The 22,813-nt window shown below is 47.5% G+C and overlaps 1 protein-coding gene across 1 annotated transcript in view; it reads left to right on the top strand.

The window, feature by feature from the left end:
* COPB1 (coat protein complex I subunit beta 1) overlaps positions 1-19,882 on the top strand; it is a 32,212-nt gene extending 12,330 nt beyond the window's left edge. Inside the window, exons 3-22 of the mRNA XM_075838203.1 lie at positions 1,798-2,027; positions 2,465-2,634; positions 2,991-3,105; positions 4,259-4,351; positions 4,586-4,723; positions 4,912-5,031; positions 5,421-5,528; positions 5,630-5,776; positions 5,981-6,126; positions 7,018-7,114; positions 7,193-7,353; positions 7,695-7,815; positions 8,242-8,469; positions 8,549-8,728; positions 8,948-9,092; positions 9,958-10,077; positions 10,739-10,884; positions 10,994-11,083; positions 19,377-19,532; positions 19,617-19,882. Coding sequence (XP_075694318.1) covers positions 1,798-2,027; positions 2,465-2,634; positions 2,991-3,105; positions 4,259-4,351; positions 4,586-4,723; positions 4,912-5,031; positions 5,421-5,528; positions 5,630-5,776; positions 5,981-6,126; positions 7,018-7,114; positions 7,193-7,353; positions 7,695-7,815; positions 8,242-8,469; positions 8,549-8,728; positions 8,948-9,092; positions 9,958-10,077; positions 10,739-10,884; positions 10,994-11,083; positions 19,377-19,532; positions 19,617-19,676 — 2,771 coding nt within the window. The 3' untranslated portion in view covers positions 19,677-19,882. The remainder of the gene's footprint in view (positions 1-1,797; positions 2,028-2,464; positions 2,635-2,990; positions 3,106-4,258; positions 4,352-4,585; positions 4,724-4,911; positions 5,032-5,420; positions 5,529-5,629; positions 5,777-5,980; positions 6,127-7,017; positions 7,115-7,192; positions 7,354-7,694; positions 7,816-8,241; positions 8,470-8,548; positions 8,729-8,947; positions 9,093-9,957; positions 10,078-10,738; positions 10,885-10,993; positions 11,084-19,376; positions 19,533-19,616) is intronic.
* Positions 19,883-22,813: the final 2,931 nt, after the last annotated feature.

Genomic DNA, 22,813 nt, shown 5'->3' with positions numbered 1-22,813 from the left:
TAAGTAATGTAATGTATGTACACAGTGACTCCACCAGCAGAATAGTGAGTGCAGCTCCGGAGTATAATACAGGATATAACTCAGCATCAGTACAGGATAAGTAATGTAATGTATGTACACAGTGACTCCACACGCAGAATAGTGAGTGCATCTCTGGAGTATAATACTGTATGTAACTCAGGATCAGTACAGGATAAGTAATGTATGTACACAGTGACTCTACCAGCAGAATAGTGAGTGCAGCTCTGGAGTATAATACAGGATGTAACTCAGGATCAGTACAGGATAAGTAATGTAATGTATGTACACAGTGACCCCACCAGCAGAATAGTGAGTGCAGCTCTGGAGTATAATACAGGATGTAACTCAGGATCAGTACAGGATAAGTAATGTAATGTATGTACGCAGTGACTCCACCAGCAGAATAGTGAGTGCAGCTCTGGAGTATAATACAGGATAAGTAATGTAATGTATGTACACAGTGACTCCAGCAGCAGAATAGTGAGTGCAGCTCTGGAGTATAATACAGGATGTAACTCGGGATCAGTACAGGATAAGTAATGTATGTACACAGTGACTCCACCAGCAGAATAGTGAGTGCAGCTCTGGAGTGTAATACAGGATGTAACTCAGGATCAGTACAGGATAAGTAATGTATGTACACAGTGACTCCACCAGCAGAATAGTGAGTGCAGCTCTGGCGTATAATACAGGATGTAACTCAGGATCAGTACAGGATAAGTAATGTAATGTATGTACACAGTGACTCCACCAGCAGAATAGTGAGTGCAGCTCTGGAGTATAATACTGTATGTAACTCAGGATCAGTACAGGATAAGTAATGTATGTACACAGTGACTCCACCAGCAGAATAGTGAGTGCAGCTCTGGCGTATAATACAGGATGTAACTCAGGATCAGTACAGGATAAGTAATGTAATGTATGTACACAGTGACTCCACCAGCAGAATAGTGAGTGCAGCTCTGGAGTGTAATACAGGATGTAACTCTGGATCAGTACAGGATAAGTAATGTATGTACACAGTGACTCCACCAGCAGAATAGTGAGTGCAGCTCTGGCGTATAATACAGGATGTAACTCAGGATCAGTACAGGATAAGTAATGTAATGTATGTACACAGTGACTCCACCAGCAGAATAGTGAGTGCAGCTCTGGAGTATAATACAGGATGTAACTCAGGATCAGTACAAGATAAGTAATGTAATGTATGTACACAGTGACTCCACCAGCAGAATAGTGAGTGCAGCTCTGGAGTATAATACAGGATGTAACTCAGGATCAGTACAGGATAAGTAATGTAATGTATGTACACAGTGACTCCACCAGCAGAATAGTGAGTGCAGCTCTGGAGAATAATACAGGATGTAACTCAGGATCAGTACAGGATAAGTAATGTAATATATGTACACAGTGACTCCACCAGCAGAATAGTGAGTGCAGCTCTGGAGTATAATACAGGATGTAACTCAGGATCAGTACAGGATAAGTAATGTAATGTATGTACACAGTGACTCCACCAGCAGAATAGTGAGTGCAGCTCTGGAGTATAATACAGGATGTAACTCAGGATCAGTACAGGATAAGTAATGTAATGTATGTACACAGTGACTCCACCAGCAGAATAGTGAGTGCAGCTCTGGAGTATAATACAGGACGAGAATGATTTAATAGAAGAGGACGTCTCCAGCTGATATTATTCCAGCTTTTTAATTCCCCTTGGACCCCTCTCCGCACGTCTGTTGTAATGATTTGGCGCGTCGCCTTGTTCACCCACAGAGAAGGGGGATGTGAAATCCAAGACTGAGGCGCTGAAGAAAGTGATCATCATGATCCTGAACGGGGAGAAGCTGCCGGGACTCCTGATGACTATCATCCGCTTCGTGCTGCCGCTCCAGGATCACACCATCAAGAAACTGCTCCTGGTCTTCTGGGAGATCGTCCCTAAGACCACCTCTGATGGGAAGCTGTTGCAGGAGATGATCCTCGTGTGCGACGCCTACAGGAAGGTCAGCTGTTTACTGTTCTGTCTGCTCCTGGGAAAGTAGTGTGACTGCCAATATGGCTGTAATTACAACGGTCATCCTGCTTTCAAGATCTCCTGAATGGTAGATGGGCCTAGTCGGGGTGAATTCACATGTGGCAGATTCGTCGTAGAAAAATCCCTTCTATATGGGGGCTGTTTCTGCAGCAGGTTCAGGGATTTCTGGGACAGTGACCGAAGTTTATGCAACAAATCTGCTGCGTGTGAACATAGACTAATGCTGCTCAATGGGATGTTAATGACTTCTGTTCAGCGATGCCTGGGAAAGCTGGGTGACCACTCTAGTGGTCGTTGTAATAGTGGACATGTTGGTTCTCACCCAGCTTTCCCGGAAACAGATGGGGGCTGCATATTATATGAATCTCAAATGTAATTTACCATTATTTATTTATTTTTCATCAGGATCTTCAACATCCCAACGAGTTCATCCGGGGATCTACCCTGCGCTTCCTCTGTAAACTGAAAGAAGCCGAGCTCCTGGAGCCGCTGATGCCTGCTATCCGAGCGTGCCTGGAGCACCGCCACAGCTACGTGCGAAGGAATGCCGTGCTCGCCATATACACCATCTACAGGTCAGAAGACCGCAGGGAGCCATGAGGGACATTCCAGCCTAAAATTAGTATCACCTCATGGGATAGGTGGTGATTGTTGGGGGCACAATTGCTGGGACCGCCACCATTTGCTAGAACATGGCACTGCCCTCGCCCCTCACAGGGAGGTGGTTGAGCCTGAGCACTGCCCTCTATGCAAAGTCTATGTGATTGAGTGAAACGGCGCAGCGGGTGGAGAGACCCTCCTCATTTATCAGAGCACAGCATAGCGGGCCGTACGATGGCGCCATTATCGTGTCGCCGGCGCGGCTGGGGCCCGGGATTATCATTTCCTTAGAAACATAATTTCTCTGTATAATCTTTGTTTTTCTCTGTAGGAATTTTGAACATCTTATTCCGGATGCTCCTGAGCTCATCCACGACTTCCTGGTGAATGAGAAGGACGCCAGCTGTAAGAGGAACGCCTTCATGATGCTGATCCACGCAGACCAGGTACAGGGGGCGCAGGCCAGGTGCGGGGGGCGCAGGCCAGGGACAGGGGGGGCGCAGGCCGGGTGCGGGGGGCGCGCAGGCCGGGTGCTGGGGGCACGCAGGCCGGGTGCTGGGGGCGCAGACCAGGGACAGGGGGCGCAGGCCAGGTGCTGAGGGTGCGCAGGCCGGGGGCGCGCCGGCCGGGTGCTGGGGGCGCGCCGGCCGGGTGCTGGGGGCGCGCCGGCCGGGTGCTGGGGGCGCGCCGGCCGGGTGCTGGGGGCGCGCAGGCCGGGTGCTGGGGGCGCGCAGGCCGGGTGCTGGGGGCGCGCAGACCAGGTGCTGGGGGCGCAGACCAGGGACAGGGGGCGCAGGCCAGGGACAGGGGGCGCAGGCCGGGTGCTGGGGGCGCGCAGGCCGGGTGCTGGGGGCGCGCAGGCCGGGTGCTGGGGGCGCGCAGGCCGGGTGCTGGGGGCGCGCAGGCCGGGTGCTGGGGGCGCGCAGGCCATGGTGCGGGGGCGATGACCGCGCACACAGGGAAACCCTCTGCTGGGTCCTTACTGTTCATGAAATAAAGTAAATTCTCGGGTCATGTAAAGAGTCCAGGACGTCTAACGGGTTGTGTGGTCATAAATGGGTGAATATCTGGGGCAGCCGGTAAGAGACGAGGGGTAAACACTTGTGACCGTCACTTTTAGGGGAGTCTGTGTCATGGCAGAAATTGGAGCGTAACATTTGTCAAGCTCATTGTTGTTATAGGGACATCCACATCAATGTCATAGACCCAGGAGGCGGCTACTATTCCAGCCGGGCAGGATGTGATCATTGATGCGGATGAAGGTTAAAATCCACACAAGGGGGAGATGCATGAAAACCGGTGCAAAGGAAAACCGGTGCAGTTACCCGTTGACACCGGTCAGGTCGCTGCTATTATTTTTGCAAAGGGCAGCCGAATTGGGCGGGATGCGGTTGGTTGCCATTGGTAACTACTGCAATATTCCTTTGCAGTCGTTTTCTTACATCTCCTCCAATGTCCCTATGACAACACTCATCGCTCTCAACACAGGATTCGTTTTCATCTTCTCCTGACCTTTGGCGACTAGACCTGTCGTAGCGTTGTCACCCGTGATCGTGTTATTTACCGGTGACCTCACTGACCTTGTATTTCCCTCTTCAGGACCGCGCTCTGGACTATCTCAGCACCTGCATCGACCAGGTCCACACCTTTGGGGACATCTTGCAGCTGGTGATTGTGGAGCTCATATACAAGGTGGGTGATTACTGACGACTGTTTCAGCCTCCCACCTAAAAGGGCCAATAATTAATAACGGACAGGAAAAGACGATCCGTAACCGTTACAAGAAAGTGCACGAGCGGTGATACTTAATTAGTGATGCAACGCTGGGCGGGTCCAGGGAGGTTTGACATAGTGACGTGTGTGGGTTTTATATGGATCAGCCGTCTGACCACAAGCTTCTCCCATAACCTTGTGTCTGTCCCGCAGGTCTGTCACGCCAACCCCTCCGAGAGAGCGCGCTTCATCCGGTGTATCTACAACCTGCTCCAGTCCTCCAGCCCAGCCGTGAAATATGAAGCAGCCGGGACGCTCGTCACGCTGTCCAGCGCTCCCACCGCCATCAAGGTGCGTTACCTTATAACTCATAGTAACCAAGTCCAGGCGGAGGATGTGGGACCAGCGGCTCCAGATCAAATCCATTTACTAAACATGGGAGTATAATGTGCGGCGGCCGGGACCTGCGCAGTGTTGGTGCCCCCCGGAGAACGCCGCGCACTGTCCTCACTGACCTTTATGTTCTGCTCCGTGTCCAGGCCGCAGCTCAGTGCTACATTGACCTGATCATTAAGGAGAGCGACAACAATGTCAAGCTGATCGTCCTGGATCGCCTGATCGAGCTGAAAGATCACCCGTCCCATGAGCGCGTCCTGCAGGTGGGGGTCCTTCTGCTTTATTCCCCACCCAATGTGTTACAGGATTTATAGGAGTCTCCATCACTGCAAAGTTCTGCCACTTTCTAGTTTGGATTTCATTTTCGAGGTCTCTGCATGCTGCCAGTGAATGAAAACCGTCCTGGTTACAGCTGACACAGGTGCGCGGCTTGTTACAGTGCATCAGTTCTCTGGTAATGAGCTCTGAATCTGTGTTGGTTGCAATCCAGACAATAATGTTTTCTTTGACAGCAAGCAGAGATCTTCATGGGGAATTGGAACACAAAGTCTATAATAAAGTTGTAGGATTGTGTATTACCCAATGATAAAGCTTTGTTTGCATAAGACGCGGCCGCGCTGACTGAATTCATGATCTGCCCCAATCACTGCAGGATCTGGTGATGGACATCTTGAGGGTCCTCGGCACCCCAGACCTCGAAGTGCGGAAGAAAACTCTGCAGCTGGCGCTGGACCTGGTGTCGTCAAGAAATGTGGAGGAGGTAAAGCCCGGGCCCTGGACTGAACGGAGGGGATAATGGGGGGGGGGAGGGGATAATGTGCGGGGGGGTCAGTCACTTCATGGTCGGTCCTGTCATCGCAGCTGGTGATTGTACTGAAGAAGGAAGTGATAAAGACCAACAACGTGACCGAACACGAGGACACCGACAAGTACCGGCAGCTCCTCGTCCGAACACTCCACTCCTGCAGCGTCCGCTTCCCAGACATGGCCGCCAACGTCATCCCCGTGGTATGTAGCACGCGCACCGCTGCCGTATACCTGCTGGGAGCCACGTTATTACAGCGACGGCGCTTTAATATCCAGAATGGATGTAGATCCGGCTCCCGTAGATTTTGCCGGTAGCATTGGGCTGCATGAACCGTCCATTCTCCTTTCGGGGGTTGATGATTTAATATGTGACACCCCCCCCCCCCCCTTATCTTCTCTCTCCAGCTGATGGAATTCCTGAGTGACAGCAACGAGGCCGCCGCCGCCGACGTCCTGGAGTTTGTGAGAGAAGCCGTTCAGAGGTTCGATAACCTGCGCACGCTGATTGTGGAGAAGATGCTGGAAGTTTTCCACGCTATTAAATCCGTGAAGTGAGTCGCAGCCGCGGCCCGTTTACCCTCCTCCGCACACTTATTACAAGTATCTGTATACAGCCTCGTGTCTCGTGTGTTTCATGTGTGGCGGGTCCGGTTTATATAATATAAACCTTGTCTCTATGTATCATATTTCCCCGGATGCAGCCTGCAGTGTAAAGAATGGAGGTTTTCATTATGGCTAGGTCCAGACTTTTCTTTTTCAATACATTCATCTGTACTCTATCTACTAATTTATGCATACATTATAATAATAGACTGCGGAGGTTTCCTCTTACAAATATATAAAATAAGTAATCACAATTACAGCAGGATCCTGGATGAAGCAGCAACTAGAAGGAAAACCTCCATTCTTTACACTGCTGCACACCAGTTGATCTGCTAGTGTATGACGGGTTCTTGTGGCTGACCTGTGCTCCGGAGGAATGCAGGGAAATGTGGTGTCGCAGGAGCCCCAGTATAGTCACTGATAGCCATGTAGTACCTGGTCTCGCAGAGTTCTCCATAGTGAGCGCTGCTCCGGCTGATAGAGGGGGCACAGTGATGTCTACACCAGTCTTAAAGGGGCAGCGCGGCCGCTATGCAGTGGTTGGATCCTTAGGCTTCTGGTACGGACCCCAGCATAGTTTCTGGGGCCCTGCGGATAGGTCATCAGTATAGATCAAATACCCCAACATGATCAACCCCTTTAAGCACAAGGCTTCTCCAGGAGGCGGATCTCCGTTAAAGGGGCGGTCACTTGTTGAAGGTTTTGCCGTTTTCTCGCGGTGCTTTCTGCTCGCGTTCCTCTTGTGAAGGTTTTTGCAGTGACCTCGGATGGTTTCTGACGCTCCGGAGCTGCAGATTGTAGATTATGACGCTGGGATTATAACACGTCATGTTTTTCAGGATTTACCGGGGAGCGCTGTGGATTCTGGGAGAATATTGCAGCACAAAAGACGACATCCAGAGCGTGATGACTGAAGTGCGCCGGTCCCTGGGAGAGGTGAGGGCGGCTGGCGAAGAAGGCTCCTCATAGAGTGTAATGAAGGAAGAATCTGAACTCCTTCCCTCTCTCCTCCAGGTACCGATCGTGGAGACAGAAATTAAGAAGGAGTCCGGGGAAGTGAAGCCGGAGGAAGAGGTGACAGTCGGCCCCACTCAGAAGCTGGTGACGGAGATGGGCACGTACGCCACCCAGAGCGCGCTCAGCAGCTCCCGAACCACCAAGAAGGAGGAGGAGAGGTCGGGGCAGTCATTATCTAGTTCTATTTATTTCTGAGGTTTTTTTTTTGTTTTTTTTTTTATACTGCCGTTACATTCAGAGCTGTATTCACAATTCTGCTGATTACGGCTTGGAGTCTGTTAGCATTGCACTGGCAGACACACTACTAACAGCTTTAAGCCTCCCTAACGTAGCAGTAGCATTTGTGGGGTGTAGGCTACAGTACGGTGTACAGAGTTTAGTTACAGTCTCCATTATGCTCCAGAGCTGCGCACATAATTCTGCTGGTTGTTAAGGGAAGCCAGCTCGAGGTCAGACGCTCTCCCAGCATGAGAATTATTCTCTTTACTGTCACCCACAGGCCGCCTCTCCGGGGATTTCTGCTGGACGGAGATTTTTTTGTTGCCGCTTCTCTCGCCACCACCCTGACCAAGATCGCTCTGCGCTACGTGGCTTTGGTTCAAGATAAGAAAAAACAAAATGTAAGTGTGAAAAACATCGTTCTACTTTATTAGTTCAACTCCATGGGATTATATAACACCAGATCGAGTCCGGATGCCCCTTCTGGGGTGTAATGAAGCAAATACAATGACCTGCGACGTGTCCACTGTTACAAAGTGACTGTTCAGTGTTATATAAAGAACATTTCTTATAGACTGGGTTTGAATTCCTAATTTGTAAGATTTCCAGATGCAAACGTGAATTTCCTTTCACTGACCGCAAGCAGAGATAGTGAAAATTGAGAGTAATTTAAACACATTGTGTATTAGAAAGTTGCAAGACATTTCATGATACAATTGGAGGGTTCAGCATTGGAGTTGCAGCGTTTTCTATCGTTCCTCTGCTTGCTGTGATTGTTTCCTTCATTACATGAAGCGGTTGATGGTGAATCCTCTCTCGCCCTTTAGTCCTTCGTGGCGGAGTCCATGCTTCTCATGGCGACCATTCTGCACTTGGGCAAGTCCTCCCTCCCCAAGAAGCCGATCACGGACGATGACGTGGACCGGATCTCGCTGTGTCTGAAGGTGCTGTCCGAGTGCACCCCGCTGATGAACGACATCTTTAATAAGGAGTGCCGCCTGTCCCTGTCCCACATGCTGTCCGCCAAGCTGGAGGAGGAGAAGCTGTCACAGAAGGTGACCGGACACACGTCTTCTAGATGGAGGTGACCTGGAATCTTTATATTGACGTGTTTTGTTTTTTTACCACGAGTAGAAAGAATCCGAGAAACGGAACGTGACGGTTCAGGCCGACGACCACATCTCCTTCATGCAGCTGACCGCCAAGAACGAGATGGCATCAAAGGAGGATCAGTTCCAGCTAAGTCTGCTGGCGGCTATGGGGACCACCCAGAGGAAGGAGGCAGCGGATCCACTGGCGTCCAAACTGAACAAGGTAAAGACGGCGCTCACCGTATGTGATATAAACAGGAGATGTTAGCGCCTTAAATAGGCACAGGGGGCGGGGCTGTGACAACCTCTCACACATGAGTTTCTATGGTATAAGCTGTGTCCGGCTGTGTAGAGGAGGTTTTGTTAAAATGTATTAGCGCGGGCGATGTATCATGTGACTCGGCAGACGCATTATTGAACTGTCGGCGTGGTGTTTTCTCAGGTGACTCAGCTGACGGGCTTCTCGGATCCGGTGTACGCGGAGGCCTATGTGCACGTGAATCAGTACGACATCGTCCTGGATGTGTTAGTCGTCAATCAGACCAGCGACACCCTGCAGAACTGTACGCTGGAGCTCGCCACGTTAGGTGAGAACACGCGCTTGGAAATCTCTGCGATCATTGTGACCTTCAGGGACCCGGGAGGAGCGGTTACATCTCATCCAATTGTATCATGAAATGTTCTGCAGCTTTCTAATAGATTTGTGTTCTAATTTCTCATTATTTTCAGGGTCCCTGCTTGCTGTCAGTGAATGAAATATATATCCAGAGGCTGAAAACCAGTCCTGATCTGTTCCTGCTCACACCGCTTTAGAGAGATTTGTGCTGCTGCTGTGTTTAGCTACACTGATACATTTTAACAAAACCTCAGCTGTGAGTATTAGGTCTGCACAGGGTTTTCAGCCTTTGAATGTAATTAAAAATGTTTCTCTTCACTGACAGCAAGAAATCTTGAAAACGAGGAATTAAAACACAAAATTAATTAGAAAGTTGCCGTTCTGTTCCTATTCACCGACAGCAAGAAAAATATCTTGAAAATGGGGAGGAATTGAGACTCTATTAGAAAGTAGCAGAACTTTTCATTACACGATGATTCCGTTTTATTGGACTGGAGGAGACGTGAAATAATACTGGATACAGCATGACGGGCAGCAGTTGTAGTTCCCGGGTTTGGGCAGCAGGTGGCAGCACCATTCTGTGCTTAGAGTTGGTCAGATATATTTTTTCTTTACAACATGAGTCATCGGCGTGAAGCGTGAGATTATACGTCATGCGGCATCGATCCCAGGTCCAGGATGACGCGGTTTGTAGCATCCGCACAGATTCATTTCTCATGAGAGATCAGCAGCGTCTTCCTATTACACGAGGCGCCGCTGATCCCTGCACAGCTCGGGTCAGAGTTGTAGATCACTATTCATGCTCTTACCATTTTTGTCTGATTTCTCCGTTTCAGGGGATCTGAAACTCGTGGAAAAGCCGTCGCCTCTCACTCTTGCCCCCCACGACTTCGCTAACATCAAAGCTAATGTGAAAGTCGCCTCAACAGAAAACGGGATTATATTCGGAAACATTGGTGAGTCCCCCAGTCAATACCTGATAAACTAACAACCAATCGCAAGGGGGCTCCACTGAGTCATTCCCCCCCCCCCCGTATTTTCGGGCTCCTCCCCTTTTTGTGGCTCCTCCCCTCAGTCTGTGGGCAGCAGGGTTTTTTCGATCGTTTTCTCAGTAGTTTATAATCCTTCTGTAAAATGTAAAATGTTATTTCATTATCTCTCCATGTATTGCCATCCGGCTGAGCTTCTGCTTATGAACAGATCTGAACAACCAAAAACTGCAGTGTAAAGCATGGAGGATGACAAATAGCAGCCTGGACCTCTTATGAGGTGGATTTTGGAATATCTCCGACTGAGACAATGCAGCTGAGCTGAAGTCACTGATCCCAGCTGTGCCCCAATAAATCAGGACTAGAAATAAGCTGAGACTTCAGAAAATAAATAGCAGTAAAGCATCACCTGTAGGGGAGGAGTCCTGGTCTGTAGGGGAGGAGTCCTGGTCTGTAGGGGAGGAGTCCTGGTCTGTAGGGGAGGAGTCCTGGTCTGTAGGGGAGGAGTCCTGGTCTGTAGGGGAGGAGTCCTGGTCTGTAGGGGAGGAGTCCTGGAGCTGATCGCATCCTATATGTTGCCCCCTGTGTTCGGGGCCCCTGCAGTAACGTGACCTCTATATCTCTGCAGTGTATGATGTGTCCGGGGCAGCGAGTGACAGGAACTGCGTGGTCCTCAGTGACATTCACATCGACATCATGGATTACATCCAGCCCGCCGGCTGTACAGACACGGAGTTCCGGCAAATGTGGGCGGAGTTTGAATGGGAAAACAAGGTGAGCGCCGGCGTATTCATTGTCTATAATACTGGAAGGGACCGGCAGTCGCTCAACTAAGATCATCGGGAGGAGGCCAAATAGTGACGCGCTCTCTGTCCCCCTCCAGGTCACCGTCAACACCAACATCATAGATCTGAACGAGTATCTGCAGCACATCCTGAAGTCCACAAACATGAAGTGTCTGACGCCAGAGAAGGTGAGATCTGTGCGGGTGTCAGGGCCGGGAACCAAATGCTGCTCCACCTCAAGACTCTGAAACCAAACTAGAGACTCCTGATCATTAACCCGTTAGTGACCGACCCATCGTGTTTCTACGTCTGTCACTAACGGGCTTTATTCCGATGCCATAGACTTTTTACGTCGCGGCATCGGAATAAAATAGCGCCGCCGGGGGGAGGTTTAGCTCTCTGCTCTCAGCTGCCGGAGGTAGCTGAGGGCTGGGAGCAGTGACTGGGGACCGCTGTTTGCGGTCCCCATACCGGCGATCGCCGTTACAATAAATGTGCCTCAGCAAATTATGATTTTATCTCCTCTCACTATGTATGTTTGGTGAGAGGAGATAAAAAAACTGCTTCTTAGGCCCCCTGCTGCCTCCGATCGTGCCCCCCCCCGTCCCTAGCTGCCGGGAAAAAAAAAGAAAATGGCGCATGCATGCGCAGTGACATAAGGCAGCTATTCTGCCTGTACATAGAAACTGATCAGGGACCCTGATAATTGGTCCCTGATCATATGGTCACTGATATACCTATCACAGTGACCATAGTCCCATATTTACACAATACAGGACAGGATTTGTGCTCTTTCCCTCCCTCCTCTCACTGTAGTTGATCTGTGAGAGGAGAGAGAAATACTATAGAAATCTTGTGCTGTATTATACTGTGAAATACACCACATACGTACTCGCCAGTGTTCCGATATTGTCCGTAATCACGCCAGATTACCCGTAATCACCCCAGATTACCCGTAATCACCCCAGATTACCCGTAATCACGCCAGATTACCCGTAATTACTTGTTATCTCCGTAATTCTTTTTTTTTCCCGCTGAATTAGTTTTAGTTGCTGTAATTAACTGCGGTTTACCGTATTTTTTTTATTTTTTTACGTTAGTATTGTGTCTATATTATATAAAAAAAAAAAAATACCAAAAAAATGTAAAATACAAAAAAAAAAAAAATGTACTTGTTAGTTTAGTGTTATAAAATAATGAACCGCAGAATGTTCTCTGCAGAGCAGGCGCACGCCATGCTGTGCTCTAGCGGTTCCGGCAGCGATACGGACACTGCGTCAGAAGCAGAACTTGGCTCAGAAAGCGACACAAGTTCTGCTTCTGCCCCTGGACCCCCCAGCCCTATGGTGGTGGACGCAGCGGTCAGCGGTGAAGGGTCAGGAGCCGGGCCTAGTACTGCAGTCCCTCCCGCCATGTGGGATCCTGCAGTTTCTTTCTCCCCCCAAATTCCGCCATTTACAGCGACTCCAGGCATCAACTCTGATGTCACAAATTTTACCCCCTATAATTTTTTTAATTTGTTTATAGGCGATCAGGTCCTGGAACTAATCGTCCAGCAGACAAACTTATACACCAGGCAATTTGTCACCCAAAATCCCAGTTCTTACTATTCCAGAGGATGGATCCCCACAACCGTCTGTGAAATGAAAAAATTTTTGGGAATTACCCTAAATATGGGGAATAGTAAAAAAACAGTCTATCCGCTCCTACTGGGCTACCAGCGCTATCCATAGCACCCCTGTATTTGCTGCTGTCATGACCCGAACGCGCTATGAGACGCTAATGCGCTTCATGCACTTCTCGGACAACTCCCAAATCCCCCCAAGAAGTGACCCAGGCCATGATCGCCTCAACAAGTTGAGACCCCTCATCTCCCTCCTATCTGAGTCTTTTCTGAATTTGTACACCCCAGGCCAAAAACTAGCGGTAGACGAGTCCCTTATGGCCTTCAAGGGCCGTCTATCGTTTCGCCAATATATCCCCGCCAAAAGAGCCCGATACGGAGTGAAGCTTTATAAGGTGTGCGAGACAACAACGGGCTACACCTGTGCCTTTTTTATATATGAGGGCAGGGACCGCCACCTTAATCCCCCAGGATGCCCAGAGGATATTGGCATTAGTGGGAAAATTGTCTGGGAACTCATGGTGCCATTCCTACAGAACGGGTACCATGTGTACACCGACAATTACTACCCCAGTGTCCCCCTGTATAAGTCCCTCCATGCTGCGAATACAGGGGCCTGTGGGACGCTACGAAAAAATAGAGTCGGCTTCCCTCAACAGCTGGTGTCCAGGCGACTAGTAAGGGGTGCGTCACTCTCATTCACCAGTGACCAGTTACTCGCTGTCAAATGGAGTGACAAAAAGGAGGTGTACATGCTCTCCACCGTGCACGAGGACACCACAGTGGCAGTGAGAGAGAGGGGCGCTACCTCTGATAAGAGGAAACCGGTCTACAAGTTCATGGGGGGAGTCGATCTATCTGACCAGGTCCTACAACCGTACCTGGTCAAGCGCAAAACTAGGGCCTGGTATAAAAAGGTAGCGATCTATCCAGATGGCCACTTACAACAGTTATGTGCTGTACAAGACCCAGGGAACGCTCAGCTTCCTCCAGTATCAGGAGAACGTTATAGAGCACCTCCTGTTTGACTCCCCCGCACCTGGAGAATCCGAGTCAGAGGATGTCAAAAGGCTCACTGAGCGCCACTTCCTTCACCCCGTCCCTGCCACTGAGAGTAAGGAATACCCCCAAAGGAGATGCCGGGTGTGCAGTAAACATGGAAGGAGGAGGGATACCCGGTTTTACTGCCCCATGTGCCCTTCAAATCCAGGCCTGTGCAACTACCCCTGTTTTGAGACCTACCACACCGTTTCTAATTATTAATTTTATCTATAATTTAGGGAACACCAAAAAGGGTGGGGGGGGGGATTCTTTTTAGGGAGTCAATTTCATTTATTCATATTTTATTTTTCGTTTCTGAGCTTTCCAAGGGAGGGAGGGATTCTCACGGGGAGGATTATTTATTTCAGACTGTAAAACTAATTTTCCCCTTTTTTGATTTTTTTTTTTTTATACATTTCTTGGACAATTAAATCCAGGACTTGATCACTCACAAATGAATACAGTTTATTGTGCAGGAGCCACATCTGTCTATTCAGAACATGGACCCCACAAGTGTTCTTGAAATAAAAAATAAATGTGGGCATTGCATTTATTAGTAGATAAATCCCACCCCTGCGGCCCGCGCTGCCCCTGAATTAGTAGATAAATCCCACCCCTGCCGCCCGCGCCGCCCCTGAATTAGTAGATAAATCCCACCCCTGCCGCCCGCGCCGCCCCTGAATTAGTAGATAAATCCCACCCCTGCCGCCCGCGCCGCCCCTGAATTAGTAGATAAATCCCACCCCTGCGGCCCGCGCTGCCCCTGAATTAGTAGATAAATCCCACCCCTGCCGCCCGCGCCGCCCCTGAATTAGTGGAAGTCGTGCATTTTAGCGATGGTTACAAGAATAAATTGGGGATGTATTTCCTTTTTCTTATGACTACGTCCTGCCACATACGGCTGTTACATTCCTAATTCTGTACCGTGATACGGGCATGATATTTTTTATTTGGAGGATCTCTAATAATCGAGCTGTTCCTTATCAATACACCATGGGCTTTGTTACGGTTCTTCTGGAAATACTGACATCATTTTGGGGATTAGTGATCCTTTACTGTTCCTATAGATGGTTTTGGACACTGTCCCTCTATATATTCTGTAGGTGATTGGTTGTTTTGTGCACATCGCGGTTCCTACCTTGCCGGGCAGGGGCCTGTTATGGTGAACCGCGTCACTTGGCACATTCGTCCCTCATAAGGATTGATGAAGCTAAAGAGACGTTGTACAACCAGTCACTGAAAAAACAAACCCTTGTCATGGCCGCCCTGCCGGTTCTTCTATCCGGTGAACAGACTCGAGTTGGCCACATCGTTGGATACATTTTCCTCCATTTGTTTGAAGATATTGCCCGTCACTCCAGTACAGATTATTTTTTCCTCTCTGACTGATTTTATATTAGGACAGAATTCTGTCCACAATGACATCATAACGGCACCAACTGCTTCTTCAGCAAGACATAGTCATAAGTACAGGCAAATACGTCTATAGCGACATGTGTCCGTTATGAATACACGGCTTCACTTCTCTTCTGTGCCGCGCAAATTTATTAATATGGCATATTTCTAACAAAATAACCTTCTACCACGTCTCCTCTATTTCATGTGGAAACGTAATAAGAGTTTGAAGGAAACATTATATACCCATAGTGTCTGAAATGATACCCATTATTTCCTCCTTTAAAAAATGTTTGCTCCGCATGCCCACTACACCACTACATGAAGACCTTTAGGGGTTTAGTTTTTAAAATGGGGTCATTTCTGCGTGGTTTTTTATTTTTTGTTCAGGCAGCTCAATGCCTCTAAATGCATGATAGGGGGCCGAGAATTTATTCAATTGTGCCCTGAAAGCCAAAGGGTGCTCCCTCTCTTTTTGGCCCAGCCACACGTCTAATAAGCAGATTGGGGCAACAATGAGAGTATTTTTGAAAACAGGAGAAACGGGGTGATAGATTTTGGGGTGTGTTTCTTCATTTTCATGATCGCTTTACACAGAAATCGGTCTTCAAAGTGATACTTTTATGAAAAAAGTGATTTTTTTTTTTTTTCACCTGCTATGCATTAAATTTAGCAAAAAACTGTGGGGTCAAAATACTCACTACACCCCTAGATAAATACCTTAAGGGGTCTAGTTTTCTAAATGGGGTCGTTTATGGGGAGTTTCTATCGTTCTGGCAGTTCAAAACCTCTCCAAATGTACAGCGGGGCCTAAAACATTTTCAAGCAAAATAGGAGTCCTGAAAGCCTCCGGGTGCTCCTTCCTTTCAAGCCCTGCCGTGTGTCCAGGCAATGCATTAGAGTCACAATGGGGGCATTTTTGAAAACAGGAGAAACAGGGTGATAGATTTTGGGGTGTGTTTCTTCATTCTCATGGTCGCTTTACACAGAAATCGGTCTTCAAATTGATACTTTTATGAAAAAAGTGAGATTATATTTTTTTATGCCTGCTTTGCATGAATTCTTACAAAAAAACTGTGGGGTCAAAATACTTACAACACCCCTTAATAAATACCTTAAGGGGTGTAGTTTGCAAAATGGGGTCACTTGTGGGGGTTTCCACCATTCTGACACCTATGAGCCTCTGAAAACCTGGCTTGGTGCAGGAAAACAAAATGTACTTCAAAATGTATAAAATTATTACTAAACTTGTAAGTCCTCTAAATTGCACAAAAAAATTTTTTTTTTTCCAAAAGTGCTGCCAAAATAGAGTAAAGAGATGGAAATATATATTTAATAAATAAAATTGTACTGTATGTGTGTGTGTGTGTGTGTGTGTGTGTGTGTGTGTACATGTGACATATTGCCGTTAAAAATAGGGAAAAATGATAATTTTTACAACATTTCTTCATTTTTTCTATTTTTTTATTAATTTCCGTAAATCGTATCAGTCTACTTTTACCACTAAAATAAAGTACAACATGTGACGAAAAAACACTGTCAGAATTACTTGGATATTCAAAACTTTCGCTGAGTTATTCTCTGATAAAGTCACACATACCAGATTTAACAAATCTGGCTTGGGCATTAAGGCCCAAACAGGCCCGGTCATTAAGGGGTTAAAGAGGCTCTGTCACCAGATTTTGCAGCCCCTATCTGCTATTGCCTGTGATCGGCGCTGCAATGTAGTTGCAGTTGTACTTTTGCACGCCTCATTTGCATAAATATAAAAATGGCCATAACTTGGCCAAAAATGCTCATTTTTTAAAAATAAAAACGTTACTCTTCTCTACATTGCAGCGCCGATCACATGTAATAGCAGATAGGGGGCTGCAAAATCTGGTGACAGAGCCTCTTTAAAGAAGCACTCCAGCAAAATGAGTTTTGCATCTATCATTGTAACTCCCCAGCGGAGTCCTTCATGTCTTCCCAGCTCGGTCACATCCATACACTCTGCACCCTGTTATTATGGGCCGCTGCGTTATGTGACCGCCAGAATAGACCGTGCCCTCGTGTAGACAGGCGGTCACTGTCCCTGTGTGTCTGACTTCCTGGGAACTACAGGATTACACCACCACCAATCACACCCCTCCCCATCGACTCCACCCTCCCCATCGGCTCCACCCTCCCCATCGACTCCACCCTCCCCATCAGCTCCACCCTCCTTGTTCTTCTATATGTCCCCCATGTATACAGCGCGGCTGAAGAGATCATTTATCCCCTATCTGAACCAGTAGTGCAGTGATATAATAGGTGACTCCATACAATGACTGGCTGCAGAGTTATAAACCTCTGACTGTCTATAGTACCTGTGATTGCTGTGTGCAGAGTCCAGTGTATTCCTCTGCTCCTCACGGTCTCCTGCTTGTAAGGACTGACGGGGACACAAAGAATCCACCGAGGTTCTAGGACCGCAGTTCTATGTCACTGATCTGTCACTCGCTGCACTTACAGTAAGTGAGGAGTTATGAGACTCCGCCCCCTCTTCAAAGCCAGATGTATCATGGGAAATGTAGTCTCCATTAGGGGAACAATATGCGAGGTAAAATAGGAACCAAGATGGCAGACAACCCATAAATGGTACATCAACTAAAACCGGTCTACACCGGAGCCTCTATGTTATCCTTAATAGCAGCCTACGCTGCACTATAGAGGCAACAAGAAAACATTGCTGGACTGCTTCTTTAACTAGTCTGATCCCCATATTACACAATTAATCTCCATAAACAGGAGTCACTGTGTACATACATTACTTATCCTGTACTGATCCTGAGTTACATCCTGTATTATACTCCAGAGCTGCACTCACTATTCTGCTGGTGGAGTCACTGTGTACATACATTACATTACTTATCCTGTACTGATCCTGAGTTATATCCTGTATTATACTCCAGAGCTGCACTCACTATTCTGCTGGTGTAGTCACTGTGTACATACATTACTTGTCCTGTACTGATCCTGAGTTACATCCTGTATTATACTCAAGAGCTGCACTCACTATTCTGCTGGTGGAGTTACTGTGTACATACATTACATTACTTATCCTGTACTGATCCTGAGTTACATCCTGTATTATACTCCAGAGCTGCACTCACTATTCTGCTGGTGGAGTCACTGTGTACATACATTACATTACTTATCCTGTACTGATCCTGAGTTATATCCTGTATTATACTCCAGAGCTGCACTCACTATTCTGCTGGTGGAGTCACTGTGTACATACATTACATTACTTATCCTGTACTGATCCTGAGTTACATCCTGTATTATACTCCAGAGCTGCACTCACTATTCTGCTGGTGGAGTCACTGTGTACATACATTACATTACTTATCCTGTACTTATCCTGAGTTATATCCTGTATTATACTCCAGAGCTGCACTCACTATTCTGCTGGTGGGGTCACTGTGTACATACATTACATTACTTATCCTATACTGATCCTGAGTTACATCCTGTATTATACTCCAGAGCTGTACTCACTATTCTGCTGGTGGAGTCACTGTGTACATACATTACTTATCCTGTACTGATCCTGAGTTACATCCTGTATTATACTCCAGAGCTGCAGTCACTATTCTGCTGGTGGAGTCACTGTGTACATACATTACATTACTTATCCTGTACTGATCCTGAGTTACATCCTGTATTATACTCCAGAGCTGCACTCACTATTCTGCTGGTGGAGTCACTGTGTGCATACATTACATTACATATCCTGTATGATCCTGAGTTATATCCTGTATTATACTCCAGAGCTGCACTCACTATTCTGCTGGTGGAGTCACTGTGTACATACATGACATTACTTATCCTGTACTGATCCTGAGTTACATCCTGTATTATACTCCAGAGCTGCACTCACTATTCTGCTGGTGGAGTCACTGTGTACATACATTACATTACTTATCCTGTACTGATCCTGAGTTATATCCTGTATTATACTCCAGAGCTGCACTCACTATTCTGCTGGTGGAGTCACTGTGTACATACATTACATTACTTATCCTGTACTGATCCTGAGTTATATCCTGTATTATACTCCAGAGCTGCACTCACTATTCTGCTGTTGGAGTCACTGTATACATACATTACTTATCCTGTACTGATCCTGAGTTACATCCTGTATTATACTCCAGAGCTGCACTCACTATTCTTCTGGAGGAGTCACTGTGTACATACATTACATTACTTATCCTGTACTGATCCTGAGTTATATCCTGTATTATACTCCAGAGCTGCACTCACTATTCTGCTGTCAGTGTACAGACAATTCTAATCCTTAGCCCGGGTGTGTGAATGATTTGCCTCCGGGGCAGCTGTAAAGTAATCGCTTGTAGATTTCTAGGGAATTAATTGAGTTGATTTCTCGTTTCCTTCAGGCGCTGTCTGGTTACTGCGGTTTCATGGCTGCGAATCTCTACGCCCGCTCCATATTCGGTGAGGATGCTCTCGCCAACGTCAGCATTGAGAAGCCAATACACCTGGGACCTGACGCTCCAGTCACCGGACACATACGAATCAGAGCCAAGAGCCAGGTGAGCGTTCCGCCTGATGTATGAGGTTTGCAGGACGGTGCGTGTGCGGTGAGCGTGTAGTAATGTCTGGTCTTCCTCCTGCAGGGCATGGCTCTGAGCCTCGGGGATAAGATCAACCTGTCTCAGAAGAAGTCTACAGTATAGAGAAGCCCCTCCCCCTTCCTGACCCCTCCCCCTCCACGTGCTCTGTAGAGACCAGGATCTGCTGCGGGATCCAGTCCATCGACGACGTTTATAGATCATTTCTTATTTCTTCTATTCACTGTTCATTAACCCTTGTGAAGCCGTAAAGTGATTGAATGTCTGCGCTTCCTGTACCGGCGGCCGACAATAAACGCCTCTTTTGATTATTGCGTGACTGGAGTCGGTTTCTCCGGAGCTGGAAGCCGCTCTAGTTCTCTGCTTGTTCAGGGTCTGCGAGTCTCCGACAATGAATACCAATCCTCATTTCTGGTAAAGCTCGGTGACCACCAAGATGGCGGCCGCTGCCGTGATCACCCGGCTTTCCTGGAGTACTGACTGTGTAAGAATGCGTCCTAGACGGATGTGCTGCTCGGGGAAAGCGGAGTGACGGCTGTAATGGCGGCCGGGTTGGTTGGTCTTTCAGCTCGTGGTAAAATGCTCCAAAATGTGGCGTATTTCTGGCGGATAATGTTGCATCAAGTTTCACAAGCGCCAATTTTCACATCTCCCTTTACAAAACGGTCCCGGAAAGTGGGCGTGGCTGAGATTTACCAAAATTGCGCAACAACTTGACGCAAAGAAACTGTCGTAAACTAAACCAAGAAGCGGAATAATAGGGAGAAATGCGCCACATTTATCATACAGCGTGCGCCGCTGCGCCACATTTATCATACAGCGTGCGCCGCTGCGCTACATTTCACGCATCTTCTGACCGTCTGATAAACATTTGTCTGAATCTTACACAATATTAGTAACTCCGGATCAGCAGAAGCAAAAGAGTTTACAAGTTACATCGCGATTCATCTGTGGAGCCTCCATTATATCCCCAGCTGTAGATCACTGACCCTGCGCAGAGGTCCGGGGAACGACCATCACACCTGCACAGGTCGCCTCACGTCTCCTCTGCCTATAATCTTCTGGAAAACGTCTTGTGTGAACGGAGGCTCAACTTTACTCAGAAAGATTAATAGAAAATAAAGGGAAGACAGCGGTCACACGGCACGCACAGACGGATTGATGTAAGATGCTCGTAAGATGTAAATGATGATGGTCCCCTCATACTGCGGAACACGGGGGACCACAGTCCTACATCACCATCTATCCTCCCACGGCCATGTCCACCTCTAACCACCACATACAGATCAAATCATTTATAGTCACTGTCTATAATACAGGATGTAACTAGCAGTACAGGATATGTAATGTATGTACACAGTGACTCCACCAGCAGAATAGTGAGTACAGCTCTGGAGTATATTACAGGATGTAACTCAGGATCAGTACAGGATAAGTAATGTAATGTATATACACAGTGACTCCATCAGCAGAATAGTGAGTGCAGCTCTGGAGTATAATACAGGATGTAACTCAGGATCAGTACAGGATAAGTAATGTAATGTATGTACACAGTGACGCCACCAGCAGAATAGTGAGTGCAGCTCTGGAGTATAATACAGGATATAACTAGCAGTACAGGATATGTAATGTATGTACACAGTGACTCCACCAGCAGAATAGTGAGTGCAGCTCTGGAGTATAATACAGGATATAACTCAGGATCAGTGCAGGATAAGTAATGTATGTACACAGTGACTCCACCAGCAGAATAGTGAGTGCAGCTCTGGAGTATAATACAGGATATAACTCAGGATCAGTACAGGATAAGTAATGTAATGTATGTACACAGTGACTCCACCAGCAGAATAGTGAGTGCAGCTCTGGAGTATAATACAGGATGTAACTCAGGATCAGTACAGGATAAGTAATGTAATGTATGTACACAGTGACTCCACCAGCAGAATAGTGAGTGCAGCTCTGGAGTATAATACAGGATATAACTCAGGATCAGTACAGGATAAGTAATGTAATGTATGTACACAGTGACTCCACCAGCAGAATAGTGAGTGCAGCTCTGGAGTATAATACAGGATGTAACTCAGGATCAGTGCAGGATAAGTAATGTAATGTATGTACACAGTGACTCCACCAGCAGAATAGTGAGTGCAGCTCTGGGGTATAATACAAGATGTAACTCAGGATCAGTACAGGATAAATAATGTAATGTATGTACACAGTGACTCCACCAGCAGAACAGTGAGTGCAGCTCTGGAGTATAATACAGGATGTAACTCATGATCAATACAGTGGTGCAGTTTTTCGCCCGGAATGGCCGCAGCACTTAGCCGGCAATCTAGCAGACCCGATTCCTGGGATGCCTGTGATTGGCTGCGGTGGCGGTCACATGCGATAAATCGTCATCCGAGGAGGATGAAACACAGACTCCTAGGTAAGTTTAAATGTATTTTTTTCTGAGTTACGTTTTGAGCGGCGGGATTGCTGCGAATCGGCCGCAAAAACGGAATTGCTATTTGATGCAGGATTTGCATTCCCATTGATTTAAATGAGGAAATCCCGCCACATATAAGCAGCATTTACGTAAAGACAATTGACATGCTGTGGAATGAATCTCCGCACCACAGGTCAATCTGTGATCGTTTTTCCGCTCAGTATTTACGCAATGTGTGAACTGGCCTTAACAGAGCAGCAGCAACAACTTGAGTATATACATAGATCTAGTCTCTCCGTAACTCCGAGCACCAGTGACAACCAGGATACAGCAGCTCTGCGGGACGTCTCTTTTATCAGAACGTATATATGCGATACCAACCGTTACCTCCCTTGTCTTATGTTCTCCGGACACCGGGTGCCCTTTCTGTCCGTTCTGAGACGCAGCCATTGTTTTGCTGGTGACCTCACTATGGTGCCGACCCTCACTCAGATTTCTGGTTTGGCCACCTTGTTTCTTCAGCTAGGAGTCCCACTCAGGGTACTCACCGGCCTGATCCTCTGCACACAGCTCACACACTTCACCTTTAGAACAGAACTCCCAACAAGTGCACTGACTGGAACACTCAACATCCCTAATTACAGCGCCGTCTTCTGTAGGTTACAGAGAAGTTATTTGTCTCCCTCTTGTGGTGACCGGCAGTTAAACAGCATTATGAGTCCTCTGATGACACGGACCCTGCATCCCGGACCTTCCGTTTAGTGTACGCAGGGAGCTGCGCTGTGTTGGTGCTTTCTTTTTGTGGCTTCTA

The sequence above is a fragment of the Rhinoderma darwinii genome, chromosome 9 (genome assembly GCF_050947455.1).
Source record: "Rhinoderma darwinii isolate aRhiDar2 chromosome 9, aRhiDar2.hap1, whole genome shotgun sequence".
NCBI classification, from domain to species: Eukaryota; Metazoa; Chordata; class Amphibia; order Anura; family Rhinodermatidae; genus Rhinoderma; species Rhinoderma darwinii.
The sequence above is the reverse complement of the archived record's forward strand: the minus strand, read 5'-3'. Positions and strand labels throughout refer to the sequence as shown.